Consider the following 27342-nt stretch of genomic DNA (forward strand, 5'->3'; position numbering starts at 1 on the left):
CTAACTGCCCACATCACCCCCGGCCAAGGATACTGTTGTATATTGTAACTTCTCACAAGATGGCTACTCTAAGTTATATTTGCCTTTCTTTATGTTTCCTCTATTTCACCCTTCCAGAATACCTGCGTGTATTCTTTATTCTATTCTAATGTTCTATGGGAGTCAGTTGGTGGTTTGGTCAGCGGGCGCTGTGTATGCTTCGAGTTGTGCTCTTCAAATAAATCCTACCAACTCATCTCCAGAAGTGTCTCAAGCTTCTTTAACAATTTGGCGATGATCTCAAGTAACTACAGGCTGACCAGACCACAAGAGAGATACCGAGAGCTCAGCCACAACTTCAAGCAACATTTCGCCAAATGTATCCACGAAAATTAGCTCATCATCCAGCAGTCGAGTAACCTCCAAGAGCGGAAATTAATGAAACAAGAAGAAAGCGCCGAAAAAACCAAAGGGTTAACAAGAAATCCTAGTTTGGAGATGTTGATGAGGTCATTCAACCGTAAGTTCTACGCTGTGTGCACGTGTATTTCCTACTGGACGCCTTAGTATCCAAGCTCATTTCCATGGTTACAGTAAGCGTCATTTCACTGTTGCTACATGACAAATGCAGCGTCAGTTAGCGGCCATTTCCTAAGAAACTGACGTGTGCATTCCACGTCTCCTTTATCTTCACTCAGCGCACCACGTCACGACGCTATGCAACCACGAAGATCGGCTTTCATGATGTCTAGTATTAGCGTTTAACGCTACATCGTCCTGCATATTTTAGCGTGTCATACGGTTCATCAACGGTGATGCGCACACCTGTTTTAGTGATTTTGGTGATACGCACACCTTGAGCCTGTTCCTGTCAACCTCCAATTCATTTACCAGGTACTATCTATATTTGTGTAGTGCTTATCAAACAATGATACGTACATCCTGACTTTCATATTTTTCTTCATACCTGTTAGTGTTGACGCATATTACAACAGCACTAAGTATATTTATATATATACATTTGCAACTGGGTTAATAACAAGCACACAACATTTTGTTCAGGATTCTGTGCTTTATCTACAGTCATGGCTCAACAGATTACTGTCACTCTTCCACCTCCATTTTTAAATGAACCTGGTACTCCCAACATTCCGTGGGAAGATTGGACAATCATATTTGATAATTACCTAAATGCTCTAGATGGTCAGGAATTCTCAGGAAAATGGAAAAAAGCACTGCTTTTAAGCACTTTAGGCAAAGAAGAACAGCACATTTTTAGATTTCTTCCACAAGCACTACAGGCCAATGGGCAGTCCATGCCAGATGAATACAAGGAAGCTATATGTAGACTAGAGGTAAGATTTTCAAAGGAGGAAAACTTAGTGATGATTCGATATAAGTTTTACACCCATCGCCAACGGAGTGAAGAATCGATTGATGATTTTGTTGCTCGACTAAGAGAATTATCTGTGAAGTGTAAATTTGGGGCCATGAACGATGAACTCATTAGGGATCTGTTAATAGTAAAATGCAATAATTAAAAGATCCAGGAAAGAGTATGGGCCGCAAAAAATCCTACATTAAACGTAGCCATTGATTTGGCCAAGGTAATTGAAGAATCGGAGAGTTGCATGAAAGAAATACAAAAGAAAAACAGTACTCAGCAAGAAGTGTCTGAGAAAAATCCAGGTGAGGAATGTGATTTAGGTGATGATGAGTCAGTTGCCGTTGTAAATAACAAAATTAGACCAAGCAACAAAAAGAATTCTTTTACAAAGTTCACAAACAAGTTTTGTTCACGTTGTGGCAGCAATGTACACACGTCTGAATCTAGATTCTGCTTTGCTTCGAGCAAAGAATGCTTAAAATGTGGCCGACTTGGACATTTCTCTAAAATGTGTAAAACTAAAAGTCGGCCAAAGATGGCAGAGATTCAAGATTCTATGGGAGAAACCACAAAAGAGAGAGACAGATTATTAGCAGTGGGTGACATTGATGTTATTTCTGATGATGACAAGAGACAAAATAGACCAAAAGCTCTGTTCATAATAGATGGTTGTGACGTGTCCCTAAGGGTTGACATAGGTTCCAGATACACCATTATTCCGCAAATCTTACTGGAAAGTCAAAAGGGAATTAAATCTCTATGTAAAAGTGACATTTCTCAATTGGGTATCAGGGTGACACTATTGATATTTTTGGTCATTTTGAATTCGACATTATTTTCAAAAACAGATCTATCAATGGTAAAATATATGTCTCTGTTGATGACCTCTCATTCTGGGATGGGTTCATCAATATGACCTTCACATTATCATAAATCCAAGGGCACTCTCTCAGGTCATGGTCGTGGACGACCATTCCTTAGATGACAGACTGCAAGAAACTAAAGCTGTATTAAAAAATTAGTTAGGTGAATTGAAAGGTTATTCACACTTTATTCAATTGAAGAACAGTTTGTCCATTCAACATAAATTAAGGAGAAACCCTTTATCAGTTAGAGATGATGTTAAATCTTTGTTGAATGAAATGTTGCAAAATTGAGTAATTGAACCTGATAAGGCATCCTTGTGGGTGTCTCCGGTTGTTATTACAAAGAAATCGGACGGAAAATCGAGGTTCTGTGTGGGCTGAAGATCACTAAACAAATGTGTTGTAGCTGATACCTTTTCTCTACCAAGTATTGAAGAATTGGTATCTACCTTGCAAGGAGCCAAATTCTTCTCAAAATTAGACCTTAAGAGTGCGTACCATCAGATAAGACTTCATAATGATTCTAAGCATCTTACTGCATTCATAACTACGGAGGGCACATTTCAGTTCACACGACTTCCTTTGGCCTAATTTCAGCAGCCAGCGTGTTTCAACGCATGGTTACAGAAATTTTCAAATGAATTCAAAAGGCAGTATTCTTCCAGGATAATATTCTTGTGTTTGGGGACTCTATTGCTGATCATAATCTTGTACTCAAAGAAGTTTTACACAGAATTTTGGAAGCCGGCCTTACTCTTTGTAAGGAGAAGTGTTCCTTTCTTGTACAACAAATTGAGTATCTTGGTTACGAAATATCAGCTCTGGTAATCAAACCCATAACCTCTTCCATGCTCATGACGGCTCCCGGCCGTCATGAGTCACTGTGGGCGTGTGCTGATGACGGCCGGGAGCCGTCATGACCACGCCCGCGATAGGAATGTTCAGCACTGCGGCGGAATTCGCGCCACAGTGATGAGGATAAAGAATGTCCTACTGATAAGGACCAGCTCAGGTCGTTCATGGGGTTGATAGAATACTACTCTAAATTTGTGAAGAACTTCTCTGACAAAACCTTACAGTTGAGACTCCTGTTAAAAAAAGGTGCAAACTTTGTCTGGGGCAATGACCAAAATATTTGTTTTAATCGCATCAAAAGTGAAATTTGTGATGCCAATGGTTTAGCTCCATTTGACACAAAACCTACTTCTGTGGATGTGGTCGATGCAAGTGCCAATAGATTGGGTGCTGTTCTTTTACAGAAATACACCGAAGGTGAGTGAGCAATTGCTTTGCCTCTCATACTCTCACATCATCAGAACAGAATTATTCTGTTATTGAGAAATAGGCGCTTGCGGCTGCTAGGGGTGTCCAGTACTTCCGCACCAAATTTTGTCTCAGAACTGATCACAAACCCTTAGTTTGCATTTTGTCTCTGGGTGGTGCCGGCAAGGGTTCTCCCAGGTTAGCTAGGTTAGCTGCCAAACTCCAAGAATATCAATATGAGATCTCTCATGTCCAAGGTTGCCACAATTTTCAAGCTGATTGTCTATCTAGACTATCTATTAGGTGGGAGGATCTTCTTGATATTTCTCTTAATCTGGAAAATGAAGAGGAGGCTGTTGCTTAGGTTCAAGATTTTGTAGCTGTCAGTGAAGGCACATTTACGCATGATGAATGGTGCAAAGCAATGACCAATGACCATGTGCTTAAAGAGAATATTCTTCTTATGAAATTGGGTTCCAAACGAGAAAGCTGTGTACACATCTCTGCTCGTATCTTCCTAAAAGTACTGGATGAGTTATCAACTTGCGGAGATAATATTCTCATGCGAGGTGATAAATTCATTCCTCCCTTTCACTTAAGATCAAAGTTACTTAACATTGCCCATTAGGGGAATTTGGGACAAACTTTGACCCAGCGTAGGCGTTAAGTCCATTTCTGGTGGCCGGGCATGGATTCACAGGTGGCATCATGGATTGAGAAATGTTCAGCATGTAAAGAGAGTGAGAAAAGACTTAAGGTCGCTGTTGGTTCAACTATGGGTCATTTAACTAGTCCTAGTGGTCCCTGGCACAGCGCATGCCTTGATTTTATTGGACCAATAGAAGAGTTACCTATTCAGCAACATTTTGCCATTGTGACTATTGATGTTTTCTCCAAATGGCTTACAGTTAGTTTTGTCAAAGACATTACCACTGAAAGTACAATCCATTTTCTTAAAAATCTTTTTCAAGAAGAAAGTTATCCTGTCATTCTTATCACTGATAATGGTACACAACTTGTTTCCCACAACATGTGTACATTCTAATCTAGTTGTAGTGTTACACACCATCGCACATCTTTGTATAATCACAATGAAATGGTATATGTGAAAGGGGTAACAGAATTGTTAAAGGTATTATCCAGGTGGCTTGCTCCAGAGGTGTTTTTGCTCATGATATGGTTCAAGACATGGTCTGGGCTTATCGTACTACAGTACATAGTTCTAATGCCAAGTAACCTTTTGAAAGTATGCCTGGCAGACTTCCTGGTACCAAACTAAATCCTTCCTGGATTAAAGAATGGGTTGCCAAAGGTGACCACATTGAATCCTATGGTCCCCAGAATGGTGGCCCTTGGAGTTGGGACCTGTCCCCAGCCCGAAACAAGCTGTCAAAAATCTTGGAGTACGTCTGGATCAAGCACTCCTGCTCAAGGAACACACCAACCAAGTTACAGGAGCATGTTTCCGCGTTATCGGGCTGCTACGGCGTGTCTTTCCATTCTTGCCCGATAACTACAGGAAAACATTAGTCCAGACGTTAGTAATCTGTAGGATGGACTACTGCAATGGCCTGCTTATCGCGGCCAACGAGGAACAACTAAAAAAATTGCAAGTGGTCCAGAATACTGCGGTGAGGCTGGTCCTCAATGCTCAACCTAGAACCCCCTCTCGTCCTCTTCTACGTCAGTTCCACTGGTTGCCGATAAGGCAACGCATAGAATTTAAGACGTGTTGTACAATTCACAAATGTCTGTTTGGCTCAGGACCCAGATACCTGAAGGAAAAGTTTGTACCATACACCCCTGGACGCACCTTACGCTCCAGCAGCCACCAATTACTTCAGGTCCCAAGGTATAGAAGAACTAGACAAGGTGGTCATGCCCTCTTCTATAAAGGCCCTGTCCTATGGAATTCACTTCCCCCCACGCTGAAGCAAATTACCAATCTAAAATCCTTCAGGAAAAATCTTAAAACTTACCTATTTACTCAGTCTTAAGAAACACTTTGCTAACTGTATATGATCATGATTGAGTCTTTTTGATAGGAGCGCAAGCACAGAGATATCCCTGCGGGGATTGATTCAGGCGCTATACAAGAATATAAATAAATAAATAAATAAATCAACACCTATTATTTGTCCTAAAAGTGCATCAAATTCTCACATATCCAAAGTGATTTAGTCAAAGTAAAACCTGGAAGAATATCCAAAGGTCTTTCTAAGTTTAAGTGTCAAAGAAGTGTTCCCTCATTACGTTGTTTTGACCAATGGTAAAAAATGGAACCTTCGCCGTGTTGCTCTGTATGAATGAAATTCACCTGTTTCTAATGATATGGTTGGGCAAGACACTCATGTTTCCTCTGGTAACAGTGTTTACATGTTGTCTACTATGGAAGACAACACTCCATTTTCTGTGCCTGTTAGTAGAAGTAGTGTTGGTGGTGGTGATGCCTGTGACTCAAGCAATGCTTCTCACAACTCTCTTAACTTTCATGATACTCCTTTGGCTGTGGGCACTAGAATGTCAAGATGTCATAGACCACCAGCTTACTTGAATGATTATTGTTGTTACTAATTTTTCTTTTCTCCATAAAGGATGAAGGTGTGTGCTGTAAATTGTTACTTCCTAAAACATGGTTGCTTTTAGTTATAATGCTGCTGCATGTTTTTATCAATTATTTTTCTTTTCCCATGAAGGAGGAGTGTGTGTTGTATATTGTAACTTCTCACAAGATGGCTACTCTAAGATATATTTGCCTTTCTTTATGTTTCCTCTCCTTCACCCTTCCAGAATACCTGTGTGTATTCTTTATTTTATTCTATTCAAATGTTCTATGGGAATCAGTTGGTGGTTTGGTCAGTGGGCATTGTGTATGCTTTGAGTAGTGTTCTTCAAATAAATCTTACCAACTCATCTCTTGAAGTGTCTGAAACTTCTTTAACAGATAAACACCCACAGACGATACTAACTTCGTACATCCTCCCCCTGCCTGAATTCACAAACCCCCTGATGACAGTAACTGCCTAAATCCTCCCACTGCCCAAACAAAGCCTCAGACGACAGTAACTGCCGACATCCTCCCACTGCCTAAATACACAAACCCCAGAATACACTAACTGCCTACATCCTCCCACTACCCCAACATACAAACCTCCAGATGACTGTATCTGCCTATATCCTCCCACTGTCCGAATACATAAACCAACAGACGACACTAACTTTCGACATCCTGCCACTGCTCGAATACACAAACCCCCAGATGACACAAACTGACGGCATCCTCCAACTGTCCAAATACACAAATCCCAAACAACATTCCTTGTCTACATCCTCCCACTACCCAAATACACAAACCGCCAGAAAACAATTACTGCCCTTATCCTCCTACTGTCTGAATACACAAACCCCTAGACAACACTAACTGCTGACATCCTCCCACTGCCCAAATACACAAGCCAACCCCAGATTTTTACCAGACCCGCAGATAGAAGCTTCTTTTGAGCCGGATAGTGCTTTGTGATGCACACACAGCGCCATGGTCAAGTCAGTGAAAACTCTCCAAACACAAACAAGTTTTGGAGGGAGTCTGAAACTGCAGATGTACAGAGCAGCAAGTTGTCCTGGCATGGATTTACAAAGAGGAGGCTTGGATGTGGGGCTGTCTTGGAAGGGCACCGGTCCCTGTTGATTGAGCCCGATGATGGTAGAGGCAACAACCACGACAGCAGAACTCTATTTTCAATTAAATGTCCATGTATATTTGAAACTGCCATTAAGTGAGTTTTTTTGCTGTATGGTTTTATGTTAATGGTCTGTGATTAGCGTTCCCCACTCTGTAGGTACATCCAGTGGTGGTTCCTCAGCAATGGTGTAGAAGCGTCGCCCCACTGCCTGGTGCAGAGCCAGCAACCAAAAAATAAAACAATGCTCATCTCAGGCAGACCAAAATACACATGCCACTTAGATTTCTCCATCCTGGCTGCATTCAACAGCCGGGCTGGAGAAACTCAGCAGACTCCATGACCTGAGCGTAGCGTATTTTCTGCCCACTTAGCCAATCCACGCGCTGCTCTGCAGCACTGGGATTCAAGGAGAGTCTGTCCCAAGGGCTGCTAGAATGAGGAAGAGGCCAGCAGGAGTGACGTGACGCAGGAGGCGGCAGGCGAGGTCAGGTACATTTCTTATTTATTATTTTTAACATGTCTCCGGTGTGCTCTCCCCCTGCACTCCCTCTACCTGCCCCACCAACCTTTGTTAATGGCGGCACCACTGATTACATCTCAGACATTCAGAACATGTTCGACAATGAGGCGCTCTTGCATTATGTAGAGCCGGGGTGGTGCAGGGCCCCACAAGACAACCCAAATCTCTCTAGTTGTTGGGATTCTGTGCAAACACTGAGCTATGTGTAGGATTACAGGACAGTAGTAGGGAGGGACTGAGTCATCCCACCACCATAGCACCCATAAGCCCAGGACAGACTAGCTGTAGTGCCTCACTTGACCTCCTCCGCACCCACAAAGACACAAGTGATTAGGTACCCCAGAACACAAAACTCTAGAACTCTATCAGGAATAGCGGTTGCAAGACACTCCCTTTTCACTCTCACACTTGTACTCGTCCACAACATCGACTGACAGAAAGACACAAATAAGTTTAACATTTTTATTTTAACTAACGTGCTCTACTATGCAGTATACATGCCACAACAAGCAGCATAGCAATTAGTCCGTAGATCATGAAATGTGCTGTTATTATATACAACAAGACAGCACAAGCTGTACAGAAGCAAGCTGATTATATATTAGAAGATCTCTGGGTGTTCTCTGCAGATCCCGTACCTCAGTCAATAGATGGTAAATCTACATCACAGGTGCTTTCATGCACTTTGCCGTGGACAGGTCTCTCTCCAAGTGCTAGCTACCTATCCATGTATTTCAATAAGACCAAAGTACATATTCCCAAACAACAGCTGGATTTACATGTTTTGTCTAGGTGCTAGGGCCTGACCAGAACAGAATAACAAGAGGCATTGTTAATCGACCTTGCACACAATGTTCAGACAATCTCAGGAACTGGTGATGCATGCAAAATAACTGTATGTTCGTGTGTGAAAGTTACAGAAGAGGCTTCTGAAAAACAAGTGTGTGTAGTAACGTGCCAAAAGCAGCGGATATTCTGCAGCGTGCTCATGGCAACTTAGGGAAAACGACAATGTCTTCTCAGTCCATGTGCTGCAGCCCGCAGGCTTACCGCCTGATCACCCAATACCACCCTGGAGCAGCGCCAAAACCAACTTGAGGGACTAAGAGTCAGTTAGTAAGGGACTATTTTACCTGTCCGGCTGGTGTTCCTCTGTCCTATGGCAGAAGCAGAGTGAAGGAGATGGAATGCTATCACTCACACTGTCAGTAGCCAATGGTTGAAGTGGTCTGAACCAGTGATCATGTTCTATGCTGTTGTGGGCGGAGGTAAGAAGTAACTGCCACTACAATAGACCAGTGGGTGAAGAGTACTGACTGATGACCACTCTATGTATGTATGTCTTTTTAAATTCATTTTTTGGGAAAAAACAAAATGTCTTGGCTAATTCAAGACCTAAAAAAATAGCAAATAAGCAAACAAAGCATTTCATCGAACAGCCAAAAAAACAGAACAGTTTTTGTGAATAAAAATGCAAATGCATCCCAACGCTTAGAAAAATAACAATGTGAAACAGTGTTTGTAATAGTAGTGTAAAAATGAGCAAACCTACAAACTATAAATATAGCACTAAACCTACATCAGAAATAAAAAGATGCAAAACCTCAGGACTCTATTTTATATTCACGAAAAAAAATGTGCATGATTCACTGTGGAGTGTGGTCAGAGCACAATGGTTTGTCGCACCGCCTAGATGGAGAGAGGTGTGGTTAGGTCGCTGTCTTTTACTTACCCCATCCTACAGTCAAGAAGAGGGTGACACAGAGTAGTAGAACCCTGGAGCTGGCACCGCCCAACCTCCTGGACTCTTCCATCTTCTAGGCCTGTAAGAATGCGTAGAGGGCACACTTTGTCAGTAGTAGCACACTCTGCAAATCAATCTCACATGTCACCCAATATCCGCTTCTTACAGAGCAGTTTGACGTTTCCTTCAATCACACAACCTGCCAAGTCAAAATCTTCAAAAAGTAGAAGCAAAATGTGTGAATGGAAAATTGAGAAAAACCTAAGAAATCTACAGACACAGCAATGTATGTGTAGGAAAGGACGATCTGCGCCTTATGGTTACCCCCACTTGTTGCCTGATGTTACAGTGTTTTAACTAGTCTGACTGGGAAACTGCTAATGAGGACCCCAGGCTATCTGCTTTCTCATTAAAATGTTATGCCATGTACTTTGGTACACTCAAAATTGGATACTGGGTACCCTTGTCAGTCCCTAGTATATGGTACACATGTACCCAGGGCATAGGTAACCCAGAGGCCTCCTCTGGGCTGAAGCATGTATTATGTCACCCATGAGAGGCCATGCAAAATTGAACCACAGGCCTGTCATTGAAACCTGTGTAAGCTGGCGCTTGTACTACTTCCGTTAGATATATGTTTACTATATTTATAGGACACTACACTCAAAACGTATAAGTCACCCCTATAGCGGCCTCGAAAATCCTGAAGGCAGGGTGCTAGGTTTTACAAGAGATGGTGCCCCTGCATGAGCAGAGTCCCTCTGCAGCCTTCGGAGACCATTCTCCCAGGTTGTCAGAGAGTGTTAGGGACAAATGTCTTTAGTTATCTGAACTGCACAGGAGCAGAACGGCGCTAAATCCTCATGCCCTTCTCTGTATCTTCCCTGCCAGGTTTTCAGTGTTCCATGGCAGGTAAGTACTAAGAGGGGAAAGGGGTTGGGACAGAGAAGAGACTGCTCCAAAAATCTGCCTGTTCTGCTTCGTCGTCTTCATCTTTTTCTTACAGGACTGCCAACATTAACATTTTCACATTAATTTAACTATTATCTTAAACTTACTATCTCTTCAATTTAATAATAGTTCACTTGTCTTACCAGAATATCTTTCGAAGCTCACTTCTCTTCTTACTTCTCATTTTTTAGTTTGTACTGTTGGTACAAGAAGTCTTCACTCTATTCTCTTCTTTACTCCTAGGTACCTTCTGCGCTGGAGCCTGCTAAGTCTTTACAAGAAAATATAAGTAAGTGTGTGTGCCTATCTTTTATACCTTCTTTAACTGATGATCTCTAGTCTCTTTTAACTCACTATGAAGGGATGGAGAGAAGCCTTTAAATGTGGGTTCTGTTTCTGCCTTGAAATTAGTCTTCTGTACCTTTTAAAATGAAAATAAGAAGTGTCTGGCTTTAGATGTGGAAATATTTTCTGACTTCATCAAGTGAAAAGTTTATTCAATTAAACTATGGACCTTTTTAAAGAGACACCGGAGAAAATCTATTCTGTTTACTTTCTGGCCTTATTATTCCTTAATTAACTCTACTAGAATTGAAAGGCTTTTACAAAAAGGAGCGGCATGTTGAACAGCTACGCCCGGGCGTAATTGATTTCTCTGTTACAGGGAAGTTATCGTCTCCTCGTTGGTTATGAAACACGAGACGAGTAATGTCCGCTATTAAACTCTTTTTTTATTTCTTTGGAGGATTTCTGGAATCGAAGGTTATTTAAACAGACGCGGCGCTTGAACAGCTGCGCCCACGTCTAACTAAATCGGAACAGCTGAGGCTAATAGCTGTACCGAAGGTCTCTGAGTTCACACAAGCTGTGGACAAGAATGTACCTGAAGGATTTTTATTTGCAGACGGTTCATATGAATTCGTCTGTGAGAATTCTTTAGCCCTCGGAATTAGTTTGCAAGAATTACATTCACTTTGAATTATTTTATTATGACTACTAATGACACTAACCTGAAGACTGAAGGGAATAACTGAATTCCGACGAAGCTAACCCTGGACTTTCCGCGACCTACCCTAACTAACTGCCACGACGCAGGAAACAGATGCTCTTCTCATAATCTCTTCAGTGAAGTGAGGCAGCCAGAAACAGAAACAAGATCGAGAACGAAAAAGCAATACTAAGGTAGCTCTTGACCTGTCAGATTATTAAAACTTGCGCCGCATGTAAATTTGTTTGGAAGTTTTTAAAGAAAGAAACTCCTTGCATAACTTGCCTACCTGTCATCTTGTTGTCCCCCTGGTCCGTCACGACGTGTGCCAATTGCACGGAGGGGCTAATCCACCAACCAGTCATACTTCAGGTTAGAAACACCGGTTAGCGCTCCACACACTGCTGCCAGTGGTCCTGCCCACTCAGGGATAAAAGCGAGTGCGCCGAGCGGATGTGCGCAGCGGCACGCCAAAGGCGCGCCTAAGGCAAGCCCATCTGCGCCCGTCCGCGCCCGACCGCCGCCAGTCACCACTCCCCCTGTTCGTTTCAAGTCAGACAGTCAGATATCGCTACTCTGAAATATACCAGATCAGAGTTCCTCTCCTTAAATCCTGCCTCTCATGGTATTGACAAACATAACCACAACAAGCTCCCTCCGTAGCCATTCAATCAGCTCAACTGACTATATGGCAACGCCAGTTCGCTTCCCAAACATTCGCTTGAAATCTGGGCATTGTTAGATGTAGAAAAACCCAATTTCTTCTTTATTATGGAAACATGGCTCCAAGAATCATCTATCCCTGACATAGCGGTAGCCCTTCCCACCGATTACAACATCTCCAGACTGGATAGGACTGGGAAGAGAGGCAGGGGCACAGCAATTATTCATAAATCACACATTAAAATCGATACCTACACAGCAACCTGGGGTGAACTCCTCATTTTCTCGCTAGACCTAAATAATAAAGAATCATGGAAGGAGCCCTCGTTTATAGACCTCCTGGCAATAAAACCAACTTTGCTACACAGTTGATGGAAATTATAGCCCCTCATATCCTGGCATGCAGTAATTTCCTCCTATTAGGGGACTTCAACTATCACGCAGAACTCCTACAGGACCCTCACACGATTGAGCTGATTACTAGTATCAACTCGCTAGGTCTGACAATATTAGAGACCGGTCCCACACACAATGCAGGACACACCCTAGACCTCATATCCACAAACTCTCAGGGAATTCATATCAATGAGCTCTTCCCTGTTACATGGTCAGATCACCTCATAATCAAGTTTAGCATCTCAGTGAACCTCATCCAACCCCGCCATAGAAAGGAAGTAATAATGAGCCGCCCTTGGAACAAGATCAACCTTGACTCATTTTCTACTCACTTCATCTCCTCTCAAATGACTCAGTCCACCGACCCTAATAAGGCGGCAGCCGACCTAGATTTGGCCATCACTGTAGCCCTAGACACTATAGCCCAGAAACAGGCAACCAAATGCCCCAACAAACGTCCCCCCTGGTTCACCTCTAACCTAAAAATAGCTAAACAGGCGGCTAGAACAGCCGAACAACAATGGCGAAAAACAAACACAACCGATAAACAACAGTATACATTCTTACATAAAGACTACATGAACAAGATAGCATCAGCAAAGAAATTCTACCTTGGAACCAGGATTAGCCAAGCACGGAATTCACATAGAAAACTGTACTCAATAGTAAAAGAATTCACAAACCCCTATCCTGCCAACCTCCATTCATGGAGTCTCAAGAGTGGGTTAATGCCCTCTCCACCTACTTTACGGACAAAATAAATGACATACATAAACTATTTCCTAAACCGACTGTGCCAGCTATAGGCAAAAGGCTAACCGACCAATCACTCAAAGAACAACCTCCCCTTTATAATACTCTAAAAGAATTTCACACATTTTCAGAGGAGGAAATAGGCACTACAATAAGGAAAATCAAATCAGGGTCTCCAGCAGACCGAGCGTCCGCCCAAATCCTGGCTAAAATTGCTCCGGCCATGATCACTGAACTGACCGCAACCCTGAATCTTTCCTTAGCCCACTTTACTGTCCCCACTCAATGGAAAAAGGCCATAATCAGATCGATACTAAAAAAGATTAATGCCGACCCAAAACAACCCCTAAACTACAGCCCGATCTCCCTTCTACCCCTCTTTGGGAAAATCATGAAATCATTAGTAAATAAACAGTTAGTTAAACACCTGGAAGAAAACAAGCTACTGGTCCCATCCCAGTCAGGCTTCAGAGCTTTCCACAGCACTGAGACTGCCCTGCTTGAGATTTTGGATAACCTTCGGCTGTCCATCGACACAAAACAATCATCCTGATCCTACTTGACCTGTCGGCGGCCTTCGACACCATCTCACATAGCATTCTTTTAGAGCGCCTGGTTGAGATTGGTGTCGAGGGCTCAGCCCTACTCTGGATCCAGAGCTACTTGACCAGAAGGCAATCGAGGGTCCAACTTGGACCATTTTTTTCAGCTAAGGCGGAAAACGACAAGGGTGTACCTCAGGGATCAATACTGAGCCCCACTCTTTTTAATCTATATCTATCCCCTCTGGCAAAGGTAATCAGAGCTTACGGCTTTGAAACTATGTCTTATGCTGACGGCACTCAGCTGTTAATCACCTTAGGCCCAAACCCCACAGACACTAAATCCAGATTCCAACAATGCATGACCTCTATAAAAGAATGGATGACTAATAACTACCTGATGCCTAATGCTGGAAAGACTGAGATTATGTTATTTGGAAATGAGCAGAAATACTGGTCAAGTGAATGGTGGCCCCTGCCCTGCCCCGAAAAACTCAGTTAAGAATCTGGGAGTTAGTATTGATAATAAACTATCCATGTCATCTCACGTCACCAATGTAGTACACACCAGCTTAGGACTAATGAACAGCCTCAGAAAGATCTTCAAGTGGATCCCCATATCGTCCCGTATGCCCCTAGTCCAGGGCCTAATCATAAGTAACCTGGACTGCGGGAATGCACTGCTTGCTGCCATCAATGAAAGTCTCCTGACCAAATTCCAGACCCTTCAAAATACAGCGGCCATGCTGGTCCTTGATCTTCCGCCCTGCACTTCATCAGCCCTTGTCTTAGGAAATTACACTGGCTCCCCATAAAGAAACGTATCAAATTTAAAATATGCTGCTGGTCCACAAAACTATCAATGGCCAGGGACCAAAATACCTGGAAAGAAAACTCTATGATTACTGCCCGACTAGAACCCTCCGATCCTCAGACAAACACCTTCTAACAGTCCCAAAAGTCCGCACGGTCAGAAATGGGGACAGATGTTTCTCTAAAATAGGTCCAGAAACATGGAACTCTCTACCCCCATCAATTAGAATTGATCCGAATCATAACACATTCTGCAAGCACCTTAAAACCTGGCTCTTTTAGTCCTTGGTCTACCCAATTCTGTCACTGAATTTCTGCAAGTGCTATGATACCTATGGGTGATTTACGCGCTATACAAATTCTAATTCAAATTCAAATTCAAAGTGCGCAGTGGAATGTTGAAGCACACTTAAGCAGGTGTTCTGAAGCCTAATAGACTAGACTGCTAACAGCTGCATGCTGTTGCAGTATGTGTATGTTGGCAGCCATCTTGGAGTTCTATCGGTGCTAACAAGCACTTCAGCTTGAGGGATGAACTGACTTTTGATAATTTAGTCGGGGGGAGATGGTAGCCAGCGTTGCTTTAAAAGGAGGAAACCTCCCGTGAGTCCTGACAGTACCCCCTCCCAACGGGGTTTCCTCCAATCGTGGTTTAGCAGGGAATTGTGCATGAAAAGCTCTAATTAATCGAGGGGCAAGGACATTAGTACTCTTTTCCCAGGAACGTTCATCGGGTCCATAACCCTGCCAATCAATGAGGTAGAAAAGTTAATTACGTATGAATTTTGAATCTAAAATTCGTTTAACTTCATACTCAATAACTCATAACAATCATAGGATAAGGAGGGGAGGTCCTGTGCAACCCTGGTTGAATTGGTTTGAGGAGAGAAACATGTAAAACTGGACGAATTTTGGTAGTGTTAGGAAGAGATAGTTAATAAGTAACTGGATTTTTGACTTTCTCAATTGTATAAGGACCCATAAAACGAGGCTGAAATTTATGGGAACCTTTAAGTCTGATTTTTTTTTCACTCAACCAGACTAAGGCCCATATGTTTGAAGCAACTTCGCATTCGCAAACGCCGAAATTCTCAAAATTGTATGTATAAAGGAAAGGATGGTACAAAATAAGGAATCGGAAAATGTATGATTCCTTATTTTGCAATTGCATTTAAGGAATCGCAAATTTTGCAAATCCTTAAATGCAATGTATGTAGCAAAAAAAACTTGCAAATTGTCCCTAAGGAATGGCAAATTACCACCAACTTCAAGTATGTGGTAATTTGCGAATTCCTTGAAAAATGCAAATTTTTTCATTTTTCAAACTGCCATGTGACGCACATACATGCCCTAAGGGTATGTATGTGCACCACATGTGCACCCATGTTTATTTCAAGGGTGCAACCGGGTGTCCTTTGGACACCCCTGCACCCTTGAAATTATTCTCAATTTGCGATTTTCAAATTGCGAATCGCAAAATTGAGAATACCTTCCCATTCATTCCTATGAGCCTCCTGGCCCATAGAAATGAATGGGAAAGTATTCCTTAATTGTGATTCGCAATTTGCTAATTGCAATTAAGGAATACTAAGAATTCGCAAAAGAAATGCGAATTTGTACATACATACCAATTTGCGATTCTGAAATAGCAATTTCTTAAAAATCGCTATTTCAGAATCGCAAATGGGTACCTTGATACATATGGCCCTAAGTCTTTTACATGAAGCTCAGGTTCTTTTTTATGTTTTCGGTCAGCGAAGTGTTTGTAAAGATCCATCGCGATCAACAGATTCTGGGTTACTGAGTGATTAATCTTAGTTAACTGTCGAGTGATCTCTTGAACTGTAGGGACATGAACTTCCTCAAATTTGGCATGAGAATTTGGAAAATTGCCTGAGTTTATAAAGAAAGGGGAGTGGCCAGTGGATACATTCATAGCCTTATGGTGAGCATACTCCGCTGTCCATAAATGGTCAGGCCTGTCACCCTCCTCATCTAACAAATAAAGTCTGAAGTGTTGTTCTAAGTCTTGGTTAATGCGTTCAGTTTGACCATCAGTTTCTGGGTGAAAACTGGTGGAATACCGATGGTCAATATCAAGGTCCTTGATGTAAGCCTTCCAAAATCGTGATAGGAACTTGGAGCCCCTGTCTGAAATGAGAACCCTAGGGATTCCATGAAGGCGGATAACATGTTGATTACAAAGTTGGGACAATTGTTTAGCAGTGGGTATACCTTTGAAGGGTATATATTGTGCCATCTTACTAAAGGTGTCGACAACCACAAGAATGGTATCATACCCATGGGAAGAAGGTAGATCAACAATTAAATCTAAGGAGACAGTATGCCAAGGATATGTGGTGAAGGCATGGGTTGTAGGAGACCTTTAGGAGCTTGTCTGTCTGATTTACCCTGTGCACAAATCTCACAGCCTAACACATATTGACAGACATCTCTGAACATATATGGCCACCAGAAATGACGTTTGAGTACCTCTTCAGTTTTCACTACAGCTTTGTGGCTGGCCAGAGGGTTGTAGTGACATTCCTGCATCACCTTCACCTGTAGCTCCTTGGTGGGTAAATGTAAGGTGGTGTCGAAATAGGGGAGGCCGTTGCGAATGAAACGTTGTGGATCTTCCGTGGCCCAGATCTCCATTTCAAGGTCGGACATCAAATTCCGAATGTGATGTTCATAAGGTTCTAAGGAAAAAGTTCCAATGAATTTTCCATCAGGTCTCATTTGCTGATTTACAGTGGCTGAAGTTTGATTTTCTGTATCGAGTCTTGAGAGGACGGCAGCCTTTCCATTTTTTGATCCAGGATGAAAGATGATGACAAAGTCAAAGTCTGCAAAGTAAAGAGACCAACTCAGCTGATGTGGTGTGAGAGTACGAGCAGATCGACAACAATTGATGTTGCGGTGATCCGTAAACACTGTTACTGTGTGTTTTGCCCCCATTAAATAATGTCTCCAATCTTTGAAGGCATCCTTGATTCCCAGGAGTTCTTTTTCTGTAATAGTGTAGTTGCATTCCGCAGGATTAAGTTTGCTGGACCGATATGCCACTGGGTGTAACTGTCCCATGTCCTTGTGCCTCTGAGAAAGTATCCCTCCGATGGCTAGGTCCAATGCGCCAGTCTCCAGATAAAAAGGCTCAGAGAGATCTGCATGAAGCAACATTGGTGCTGTGGTGAAACTGTCTTTCATCAACTGCTTCTTCGGACCAGTGGAACGGAACTCCCTTCTTCAGAAGACAAGTTAGCGGAAGTATCTTATTGGAGAATCTATTAATGAATTGTCTGTAAAAATTAGAGTATCCGATAAAGCTTTGAACCTCCTCGATACAGGTAGGAGATTTCGAATCTGTTATCGCCTTCACTTTTTGTTCATCCATTTGAGCTCCTGCAGGCGGTAACACAAAACCTAAGAATTCTACAGTATCTGTGTTGAAAAGGCATTTTTCCAATTTTATGTACAGAGAGTTCTCTCGTAGACGTTGTAAAACAGCTCTGACCTGGACGTGGTGTTCTTCAACCGTGTTGAAATAAATCAGGATGTCATCTATGTAGACTATAGTACATTGGTCAATGAATACACTTAAGACATCGTTGATAAACCTTGCAAAGCAGAAACCCAGGAAGATCCTGGTGAACTTTTTAACATATTCTGTGAAAGAGCATATTTTGTCTTCTGCTCTGAAAGAAGGCTCCATACACTTTAGCAGCTCCAACCCTTTTTCCTTCCGAATAAGATCCGACATATCGCACATAACTGCAACGAGACAGTGGGAGCTCGGGGAAAGGTTGGAGGAGCTAAACAGCATAGGGGCCAAGGCTCAGCTGAAATTTCCGGCATCGCTACGGGTGATGTGGAATAGCCACATGCATTAAATCAGAACTGGGGAAGAGGTGGATGCTCTTATTGCAAAGATCAGAGACGTGCAAGGAGGGCAAGGGGGAAGTAGATTTATGATTTGTAATCAGCAGGAATTTAGCTAAAAATTGAAAATGTTCTCGCTACTCCATAGGGGGGATAGGGCTAAATAGGCCTTTGCCTATTAGAAGGGAGGGTTCCTCAGGGGTTAGGGGGGCACGGGGTCATGGGGAGGTGGGAAGGGGGAGGCAGGGGGGCACGAGGGTGGGGCGCAGTGGGAAAAAAGGAAAAAAGGAAAAAAATGTCGACCTCATCTTATCCTTATGTACGGACATGTATGCCACGAAGGGGTGTCTACTTTTCCAGATAGAACAAGGGGATGACGAGGGGCCCGGGCCTAGGGGATAGAAAGACCATCATTACCTCCTGGAATGTTAACGGGTCAAGGTGCCCTCGGAGGCAGAGATTAATTTTTAAACATCTAGAACTCTCAACTGCTCAAGTATGTATGCTACAAGAGACACATCTGAGCTATGAAGAAAGCAGCGTAATCTTCTCGAAGGTCCCCTGGGTTAAAAGCTTCTGTGCCTCATATCAGACATCTCAAAGTAGAGGGGTAGCTTAAACAAGGAGCTCCTTGTATCATAAAAAAAACACAATCAGATCCCTCCGGAAGGTGGCTGGTAGCACAATTGGCATTTGAAAACGTAGCCTTAACATGCGCATCCTTCTATGGCCCTAACATCGATGACCTGGCTTATATATATAAACTACAGTCGGCATTAATACTATAATCTACACCCTACGTCATCGGACGGGATTTCAATGTTCTTTTGGACCCGTTGAAAGATAGATCCAACTTGAGTCACTATGTTGGAGCAGTCAAGATACGTCGGGCACTACTTAACATGATACACAATATGGATTTGATCGACGTTTGGAGGGTCAAAAGAGGTGATAAACAAGGGTTTACATTCTATAGTAAAAAGCATAGTCATTCTTCAAGAATTGACTATGTCTTTTCGGATAGAATGTCTAGGGATAGCCTACGGGAGATATCAGTTCTTCCAAGTCACCTTTCTGACCACGCACCTCTGCAGTTTATATATCAGAGTAAAGAGGTACATCGGCTGCCGGTGAGATGGACCCTCAATAGGGCCAAGCTTTTAGACTCGAAAGTTGTTGAGGCAGTACAAGCTCCCTCTCTGGAATTTTTCTCTATTAATACGGGTTCTACATCTCTAGATGTTGTATGGGACACATATAAGGCCTGGTTAAGGGGGAAACTACATGGAATAATCTGTTTTAAGAACAAGGTTGAAGTAGAGGCATTGAAGGACATTGAGGGAAAATAAATAATCTGGAGGAAGAGAGAAATGGACTCAGCAACAGTGACTCGGAACTATTAACACAAATCTTGAAGGATCTGGACGAGGCAAGATTAGAGTACAGAGGGAAGCTAGAAGCTAAGTGCAGAGCGCAGTGGAACTCCAGAAGGATGCAGAATTTCGAATATGGGGAGAAGGCAGGTGCCCTTTTGGCGTGGAAAGCGAGAACAGACCGCGCTAGAAATGACATAAAAGAATTGCCTATTAATGCTAGCGGGGAAACTTCAAGTAAGATCGAAGATATGCAGTTCTGTCTCCTCTCCATATTTACGGAACTATATAAAGAGGAAAAGGCACGCCTACCGAGTATTATTCAGTCATTCCTGGGGAATAAACATCTTCCCTCCAGGCGCTCCACTGGCTGGCTGTCAGGGAGTGATCCCTTTTCAAAACAGGTTGTATGGTCTTCCAGGTGCGCCAGGGCTCAGCTCCCGCCTTTATTGCCTCTTTGATAAGGGAGTATATCCCCGCTAGAGAGCTTTGCTCATCATCTCAATCACTTTTGCAGGTACCCCGCTACAAGCGCAAAAAGTGGGGAGGAGCCAACTTCTCATTTTTGGCACCCTCTTTTTGGAACTCCCTCCCCGACCACCTACGGTTGGCCAAGCACTATCCTATTTTCCGTAAAGACCTCAAAACTTTCCTATTCAATCAGGCTTTCCCTCTGTAAATTGTCCTCATATTTTTCCTTCTTTGTACCAGCTCCTACTGCCTCTCCTTTGCTATTTTAGCCTCCATAGCGCCAAGAAACCGCATGGTGAATTTAGCGCTTTATAAGTATTTTAAATTCAAATTCAAATTCCCTCGCTCTCGGAAGAAAGTAAGAACAAACTAGATGCTCCCTTTACTGTAGAGGAGATAGTTGACCAGATCAAAAAGTCTAAGACCAAAAAAGCCGCAGGCCCAGACTCGCTACCAAGCGAGATTTATAAACTCCTCAATGAGGAGATGATAAATGTAATGAGGGTCACCTTCAATTCAGTCTATAGCTTAACTGGAAAGGTTCCCGAGACCTGGAAGGAGGCAATTATTGTCCCGATTTTAAAAACTGGGAAATACCCTAAAAAGGCAGACTCCTATTGACCAATCTCTCTGCTGAACGCCGATTATAAGATCTTTATGGGCATTCTGGCAGGGAGATTGGCAAAACTGATCCCGAAGTTAATCCATCCGGATCAGAAAGGGTTCGTCACAGGGAGACACGTCCAGGAGCAGACACAGCTCTTAATAGGCAACTTTGATCTTGCTATTCAGAGGACTGAACCCTTGGCAGTAATCGCTTTGGACGCGGCCAAGGCTTTTGACAGAGTCTGTTGGGTATATCTCTGGGAGGTTCTGAAGGCAATGGGGTTCGGTCCCGTTTTCATTCAAACCCTGCAGAACTGCTACCATGGTGCCTCCGCACGAATCCTGTTAAACGGGATACTTACATCGAGTTTCAACATCCAGAGAGGAACCAGGCAGGGTTGTCCGATCTCGCCTCTTTTATTTAATATATACATGGAACCATTGGCACAATGATTGGACAATCTAATTTACCCTTTTAGATTTGAACAATACAGTTCTAAAATCGCCCTTTACGCCGATGATCTAATGCGGTATACGAGTGACCCCGAGGCAACGATTCCGAGGGTGGAAGAGCTTATGTGTGAATTTGGGGCCCTATCTGGATACTTAGTTAACAAAACTAAGACAGAGGTGATGTGTTGGAATCTGGAGTGGTCGGGAAGAGTCAGTGCAGAGTTGAGATATCTGGGGATATATATAGTCAAGGACTTGGAGAAGATACTTGAGCTTAACCTTAACAGGGTTATTAAGGAAATTGACGGCCTCTTTAGCAGATGGAGGAACCTCCCCTTGACTAACTATGGAAAAACTAATTTGTTAAATATGGTCATTCTGCCCAAGTTGTCATACTTATTTTCCTCTTTACCATTAACATTCACGAAAAAAAGCTTAAGCAGGGCACTGAGTAAAATTGGGAGCTTTGTGTGGGGGGGAAAAGGGGTCCGGCTGGCGTGGAAAAAGATCAGACGCAGACTGAAGAAAGGCGGGCTAGACCTTCCTGATGTCAGGCTATATGCAGCAGCATTCCAGTTTAAAAGCATATGGATGCTACTTGTTAAACCAGAGGAGTCGGAGTGGGGCAGGCTGCTTGGTGAAATGGCAAGAGCGGAGGGTGGAGGAGAAGGTGAGGCTTTTCTACATAAGTTTGGATCTCCAAAATTCTTCAAGCCAGTGCGCTTGAAGGTTTTGAGGGCGGCCCTGGAGTCATGGTATTGGCTCAGATGTAGTTGGGGCATAGGATACAACTTGGACAGTTCCCCTGTCTGGGATTCACCAGGAACACCGGGCTGCCTCAGAGATAGCCTCGCACTGCCCATTAGACGGGCAGGCATTACCAAATGGGCTGAGCTCGTAGACTCTGGAGGGATTTACCCATGGGAATATTTAAGAGCAAAGATTGAGCCAGGCTTCTCAAGATTCAAATATTTACAGTTAGTCTCATGGTACGATGCAGAAAAAGGGGAGGTCAGTGGGAATGGAGAGATTGAAGGGTTGTGGCAATCTACCCTCCCAATTAAGAAGGAAATCTCAGTATGGTATAACAACTTGTTGGAAGCTGAGGACCACGTGGTGCCCCCTTTGGCTGCAGTATGGTCCGAAACTCCTCTTGGGCCAACAATAGAATCTTTATATGAGCCTTCTTTAAAGGTTTTGTATAAATATGTCAAACCTGCTTTTCTAAAAAAAAAATTTTTTTCGTTATTAACAGACTCTACTACACCCCTGCTAGGATTGCCAAGTTTGCTCCGGAGCCACCCCCTAAATGTCCAAGATGTTTATCACCTTTGGCCAATGATTTACATGTTTTCCTAGAGTGTCCAGTACTGGCAAAATTCTGGGCAGCGGTGGGCGATAATATCCGTGATATCCTTAACACCACTTTAGATATCAACATGTCATTGGCATTTTTTGGAGATGATTGTCGACTTAGCCAGACCCTCTCCCAGAAAAATAGAGGCTAATTAACTTATCTGGTACTGTTGGCCCGAAGGAAAATTTGTAAGAGGTGGAAAGACCCCCTACCACCACAGAGGGAGGAGTGGCTTAAGGCAACATTCTTCATGGCTCGTCTGGACTATGAGGGTACGGAAGAAAAGCTAACAAACATCTGGCACCCCTTTGTGAGTTGGGGCCAAAGTTTAAGATTATTATAATTGGTCTAATGATTACACCAGGCTCCCTCACAAAAAGGGACCGGTCGGACGACCCAAGCGAGTGCGGTAAGCCGGAGGGGCCACAGATCGAAAAACCGGCTTCATAAGACCCGCAGAGGCTTGACAGGTTAGATGAGGACCAACAAAAAAAAAAAAAAGACATTGTGGCATCACAAGATACTCACATAGGTCAAATTTGGTCCTGAACACAAACTGCCACTCGTCGCCTTCCCGAAGTCTAATCAAGTGGTTTGCTCCTCGTAGGTCTAGACGAGTGTATAGGTTTGCTTCCTTCACTTGATCAATTAGTACCGAAATGAGAGGCAACGGATAACGATTCTTAACAGTTATTCTGCTAATCGCTCTAAAGTTAATACAAGCCCTGGGATCGCCGTCTTTTTTCGGCACGTAAAAAAGTGGGGAAGAGACAGGGGACTGCGACGGTCGAATAAATCTGTTATCCAGATTCTTAGTTAGGAATTCCATAAAATGAATGTTTTACTTCTCCATTAAGGCGTAAACCCTGCTGCATGGTAGATTAGCCCCTGGTTCTGAATCAATGTTGTAGTCATAGGGCTTGGGGGGGGGGGGTAATGTCTCTGCTTTAATCTCATCAAAGACATCAGCAAGGTCTTGGTATTCTTCTGGTATCGTAGTAGTTTGGATCACACATACCAAACTTCCACCTTCACACAACTGGGTGGCTGCACAGGGCACAGAAAAATATGTTTGATCATTGAAACAATTTTTAGTGCAGTTGTTTGAATTTAATTGAATAGTCCGGACTCCCCAATTAATTAACGGATTGTGCTCAGTTTGCCATGGTAAACATAGAATCAGTTGAAACTGTCACGAATACCGAACTCCTCAGGATCAGGGCGATGCTTAGAGCAGTCCACCTCCTGATTACCCCACACTCTGGCTAGACAAGCATACACAGGTCATAGAGGTAATCAAGCGAGGGATGGCAAAGGGTGGGAACAGGAACAGAAGGGATACCTGAAATGAGAAGACACAAGAAGTTAACAGACTGGAATCACTGTCTACTCTCAAATATCTCTCACTAATGTTTCCATACACACCAGAATAAAGTTGCTCCGAGATGAACCCTTTCTCTCTGTGTCTGGGTAGCAAGATACTTCTCTCACCAAACTATAAAATCAAGACAAGTATTAACAAACACCCACATCTCAACGTACTAACATACTGACACCATACAAACCCTCTTGCACACTCCCATAATCCAAAGAAGAGTCCTACTTTAGAACCAGAAAGATTAAGTGAGGCATGGGATAGTGGAAGTACATAGGGGTATAATGATCCTTTCCCAGAGAAGAGAAAACTGTTCCAAATCATAAGTAGAAAACATAAGGAAGTTCCGAAGAGCTACCATCTGGTTCCAGCACCAATGATAGAAAAAGAGAGCCCCCAAGATCAGTTCACTGTACTGCACAAAGAAGTCTGAAATAGAATTCAGCCCAACTGGACGTCCACTGCTTACCAGAAGTGTGGGACCTTCAGTATCCAGAGGTCGGGAGCTTCCAGGAAAAATACAGAAGTTCCTTACTGTTGCCACAGGAATATACAAGGCTCAGCCAATCTCGTCAGACATACATCGGCTCCTTAATATATAGCTCTCTGCAGGGGAGAGCCCGACCAAGCATCTTGAACGAGTCACACAGAACTTGTGGAAATTGCGCTTAACTCCCTCTCTGCCGTAGCCGCAAGCGGAAAGGAGAGAAAATTCAGGAAGTGCCTGCTCAGCCGAGCAGGCAGGCGGTGCGGGGCTCAGGAGGAACCCTCACCGCGGGATATTCAGTAATATAGCTTCTCAGCCGAGAACGCTAAACATGCTCAAAAGGTACGAGCCGCCAGGAAACCAAGATGGAAGGCTCGCGTACCAGTAACCAAGCTTCAGAACGCTACTGGCGCGTATCGTGATTATAAAACTTAAGTTCCTCCCAGAAGGAAAGCCTTCTGGGAAATGTAGTTCGATGACCTGCTGGTGTCGTAGGGGCTCTTGTCAAATCCTGACAGAAACTGGGGGGCGTCCATTAAATTAAATTGCAAGGTCTCTTGGTGACCCTCGACAGTAGTCATGTGTACCAATTTTGTATGGCTGGTTATGGGCCCTGAAGTTAATTCTGTACCATCCACCGCTCTGACCTTCTCACTTTTCTCCTTTTTGATAGCTTGTAAACCAATCAGGTTAGCGAATTTGTGGTTGCAGAAATTACCTGTTGCCCCTGAATCCCCCATGACGGTTATTCCTGTCAAAACCATACCTCTAAACCTAAATGTTACCGTCATAACCAAATGGGGATTGGAGGCTTGTAGTGTATTTGCCAATTGGTGATTTGTTGGAGTTGTTTTTCCATTTGCATCCACAGGTCCAACTCTGCTTACCTGTGGTGCCTCTAGTTTTCCTTCTCCTTTGCGGTCAGCTTTGGTCTCTTTAAACAGTTCTTGACAAAATGTCCACCTCCTCCACAATGTAAGCACAGTTTGTTCAGTCTTCTTTTGTCTTTTTCCTCTTTAGATAGTGGACCTCTGACTACTCAGATCTGCATGGGTTCAATTCCCGAAGAACTCTCTACTGTTCTGGTGGATTCAGTTTTGACACGGTCAAAGCGAGGAACACTTGGTCTAAACTCCCTCTTTCGCTCTCCCTTGCATTCACTTTTCTGATAATCTATCTCTAGAGTTAAAGCCACTAAGATAGAGATGTCAGATGGGTGATTGGGGATTTGAGATAGGGCGTCCTTCAGTGCTTCTCGGAACCCTCTGTAAAATACTGCTGTTCTTTTATCTTCAGGCCAATTAGTCTTGACCACCAACTTGTTAAATTGGGCTAGGTAAGCCACAATTTAGATCGCTAGAGAGCATTGTGTTAAAAATAAATTGTGCTTTCTGCAGGTCTCCATTGAATCGTTCCGGGGGGGCTAACAGGATTACTGGAGATAGTGAATGAATTGCTTGTGTTGGGGCTAAGGATGAGGAACCGGGATTTTGACTCTGAGTGTCAAAGGACGCAGTGCGTTGACTGGACCCTAAAACTGGTGTTCCGGTTTAAAAATAAGTATTTCTTGTCTTAGAATGTTATTTTCCTCTCTGACTGCCTTCAGATCCCTTTGTATATTACTCAAAACCACGCCTACTTTTTTTTTATCAAGTCCTTCCGCCATTCTGCTCGGGTGCTTGTACCAATGTGGGCACTTCACTCTGTCAGGGACAAATGTCTTTAATTATCTGAACTGCACAGGAGCAGAACGGCGCTAAATCCCAATGCCCTTCTCTGTACCTTCCCTGCCAGGTTTTCAGTGTTCCATTGCAGGTAAGTACTAAGAGGGGAAAGGGGTTGGGACAGAGAAGAGACTGCTCCAAAACTCTGCCTGTTCTGCTTTGTCTTCTTCTTCTTCTTCTTACAGGACTGCCAACATTAACATTTTCACATTAATTAAACTATTACCTTAAACCTACTCTTTCTTCAATTAAATTATAGATTACTTGTGTTACCAGATATCTTTTGAAGCTCACTTCTCCTCTTACTTCTCATTTTTTAGTTTGTACTGTTGGTACGAGAAATCTTCACTCTATTCTCTTCTTTACTCCTAGGTATGTTCTGCGTTGGAGCCTGCTAAGTCTTTACAAGAAAAAATAAGTAAGTGTGTGTGCCTTCTTTAACTGATGAGCTCTAGTTTCTTTTATATCTCTTTTAACTCTCTATGAAGAGATGGAGTGAAGACTTTAAATGTGGGTTCTGTTTCTGCCTTGATATTAGTCTTCTGTTGCTTTTAAAATATAAATAAGAAGTCTCTGGCTTTAGATGGAAGCGGTGTGGCGCCGCGGCTTGGGCGACTGACTCCGGAATCAGGGGATCATATGATTCAAACATGGTGGTTTCATCGCGAAAGTGTTATCCACAACGCTTTCACGATGAAACCACCATGTTTGTTCATGGCTTCTAGAATTCTGTTCACGATACATGCCCCCTGAAGAAGAGCCTATGGCTTGAAATGCATTGGGTGTTCCCTACGAAATTATGAAATGAATACATTTCGATACCAGTGAATACATTGCTACTTCTAGAATTTGCCTACTCATTGAATTTTGAATCATATGATGAAATATGACCAATTCTACTGGTTGAATTTAAAATCAGAGAATCTACTCTACTAACTTTGATGATTTATTTGCATCACTTCTCAGCAATTGATTGTGCCTACAGTCGTGCTCAAGTCATTATCCTTACACACGTAAGGTTCACTGCTGGTATTGGACTTGCGCCTCACCGGACAGGAGGTGATCA

General features: G+C 43.1%; 1 protein-coding gene across 1 annotated transcript in view; it reads right to left on the bottom strand.

Moving 5' to 3' along the window:
* LOC144766894 (lectin-like) overlaps positions 1-27342 on the bottom strand; it is a 162785-nt gene that overhangs the window by 99916 nt on the left and 35527 nt on the right. The window contains exon 2 of the mRNA XM_078650605.1: positions 9431-9521. Within this exon, the coding sequence (XP_078506731.1) occupies positions 9431-9512 (82 nt within the window). The 5' untranslated portion in view covers positions 9513-9521. The remainder of the gene's footprint in view (positions 1-9430; positions 9522-27342) is intronic.

The sequence above is a fragment of the Lissotriton helveticus genome, chromosome 1_1 (assembly GCF_964261635.1).
Source record: "Lissotriton helveticus chromosome 1_1, aLisHel1.1, whole genome shotgun sequence".
NCBI classification, from domain to species: Eukaryota; Metazoa; Chordata; class Amphibia; order Caudata; family Salamandridae; genus Lissotriton; species Lissotriton helveticus.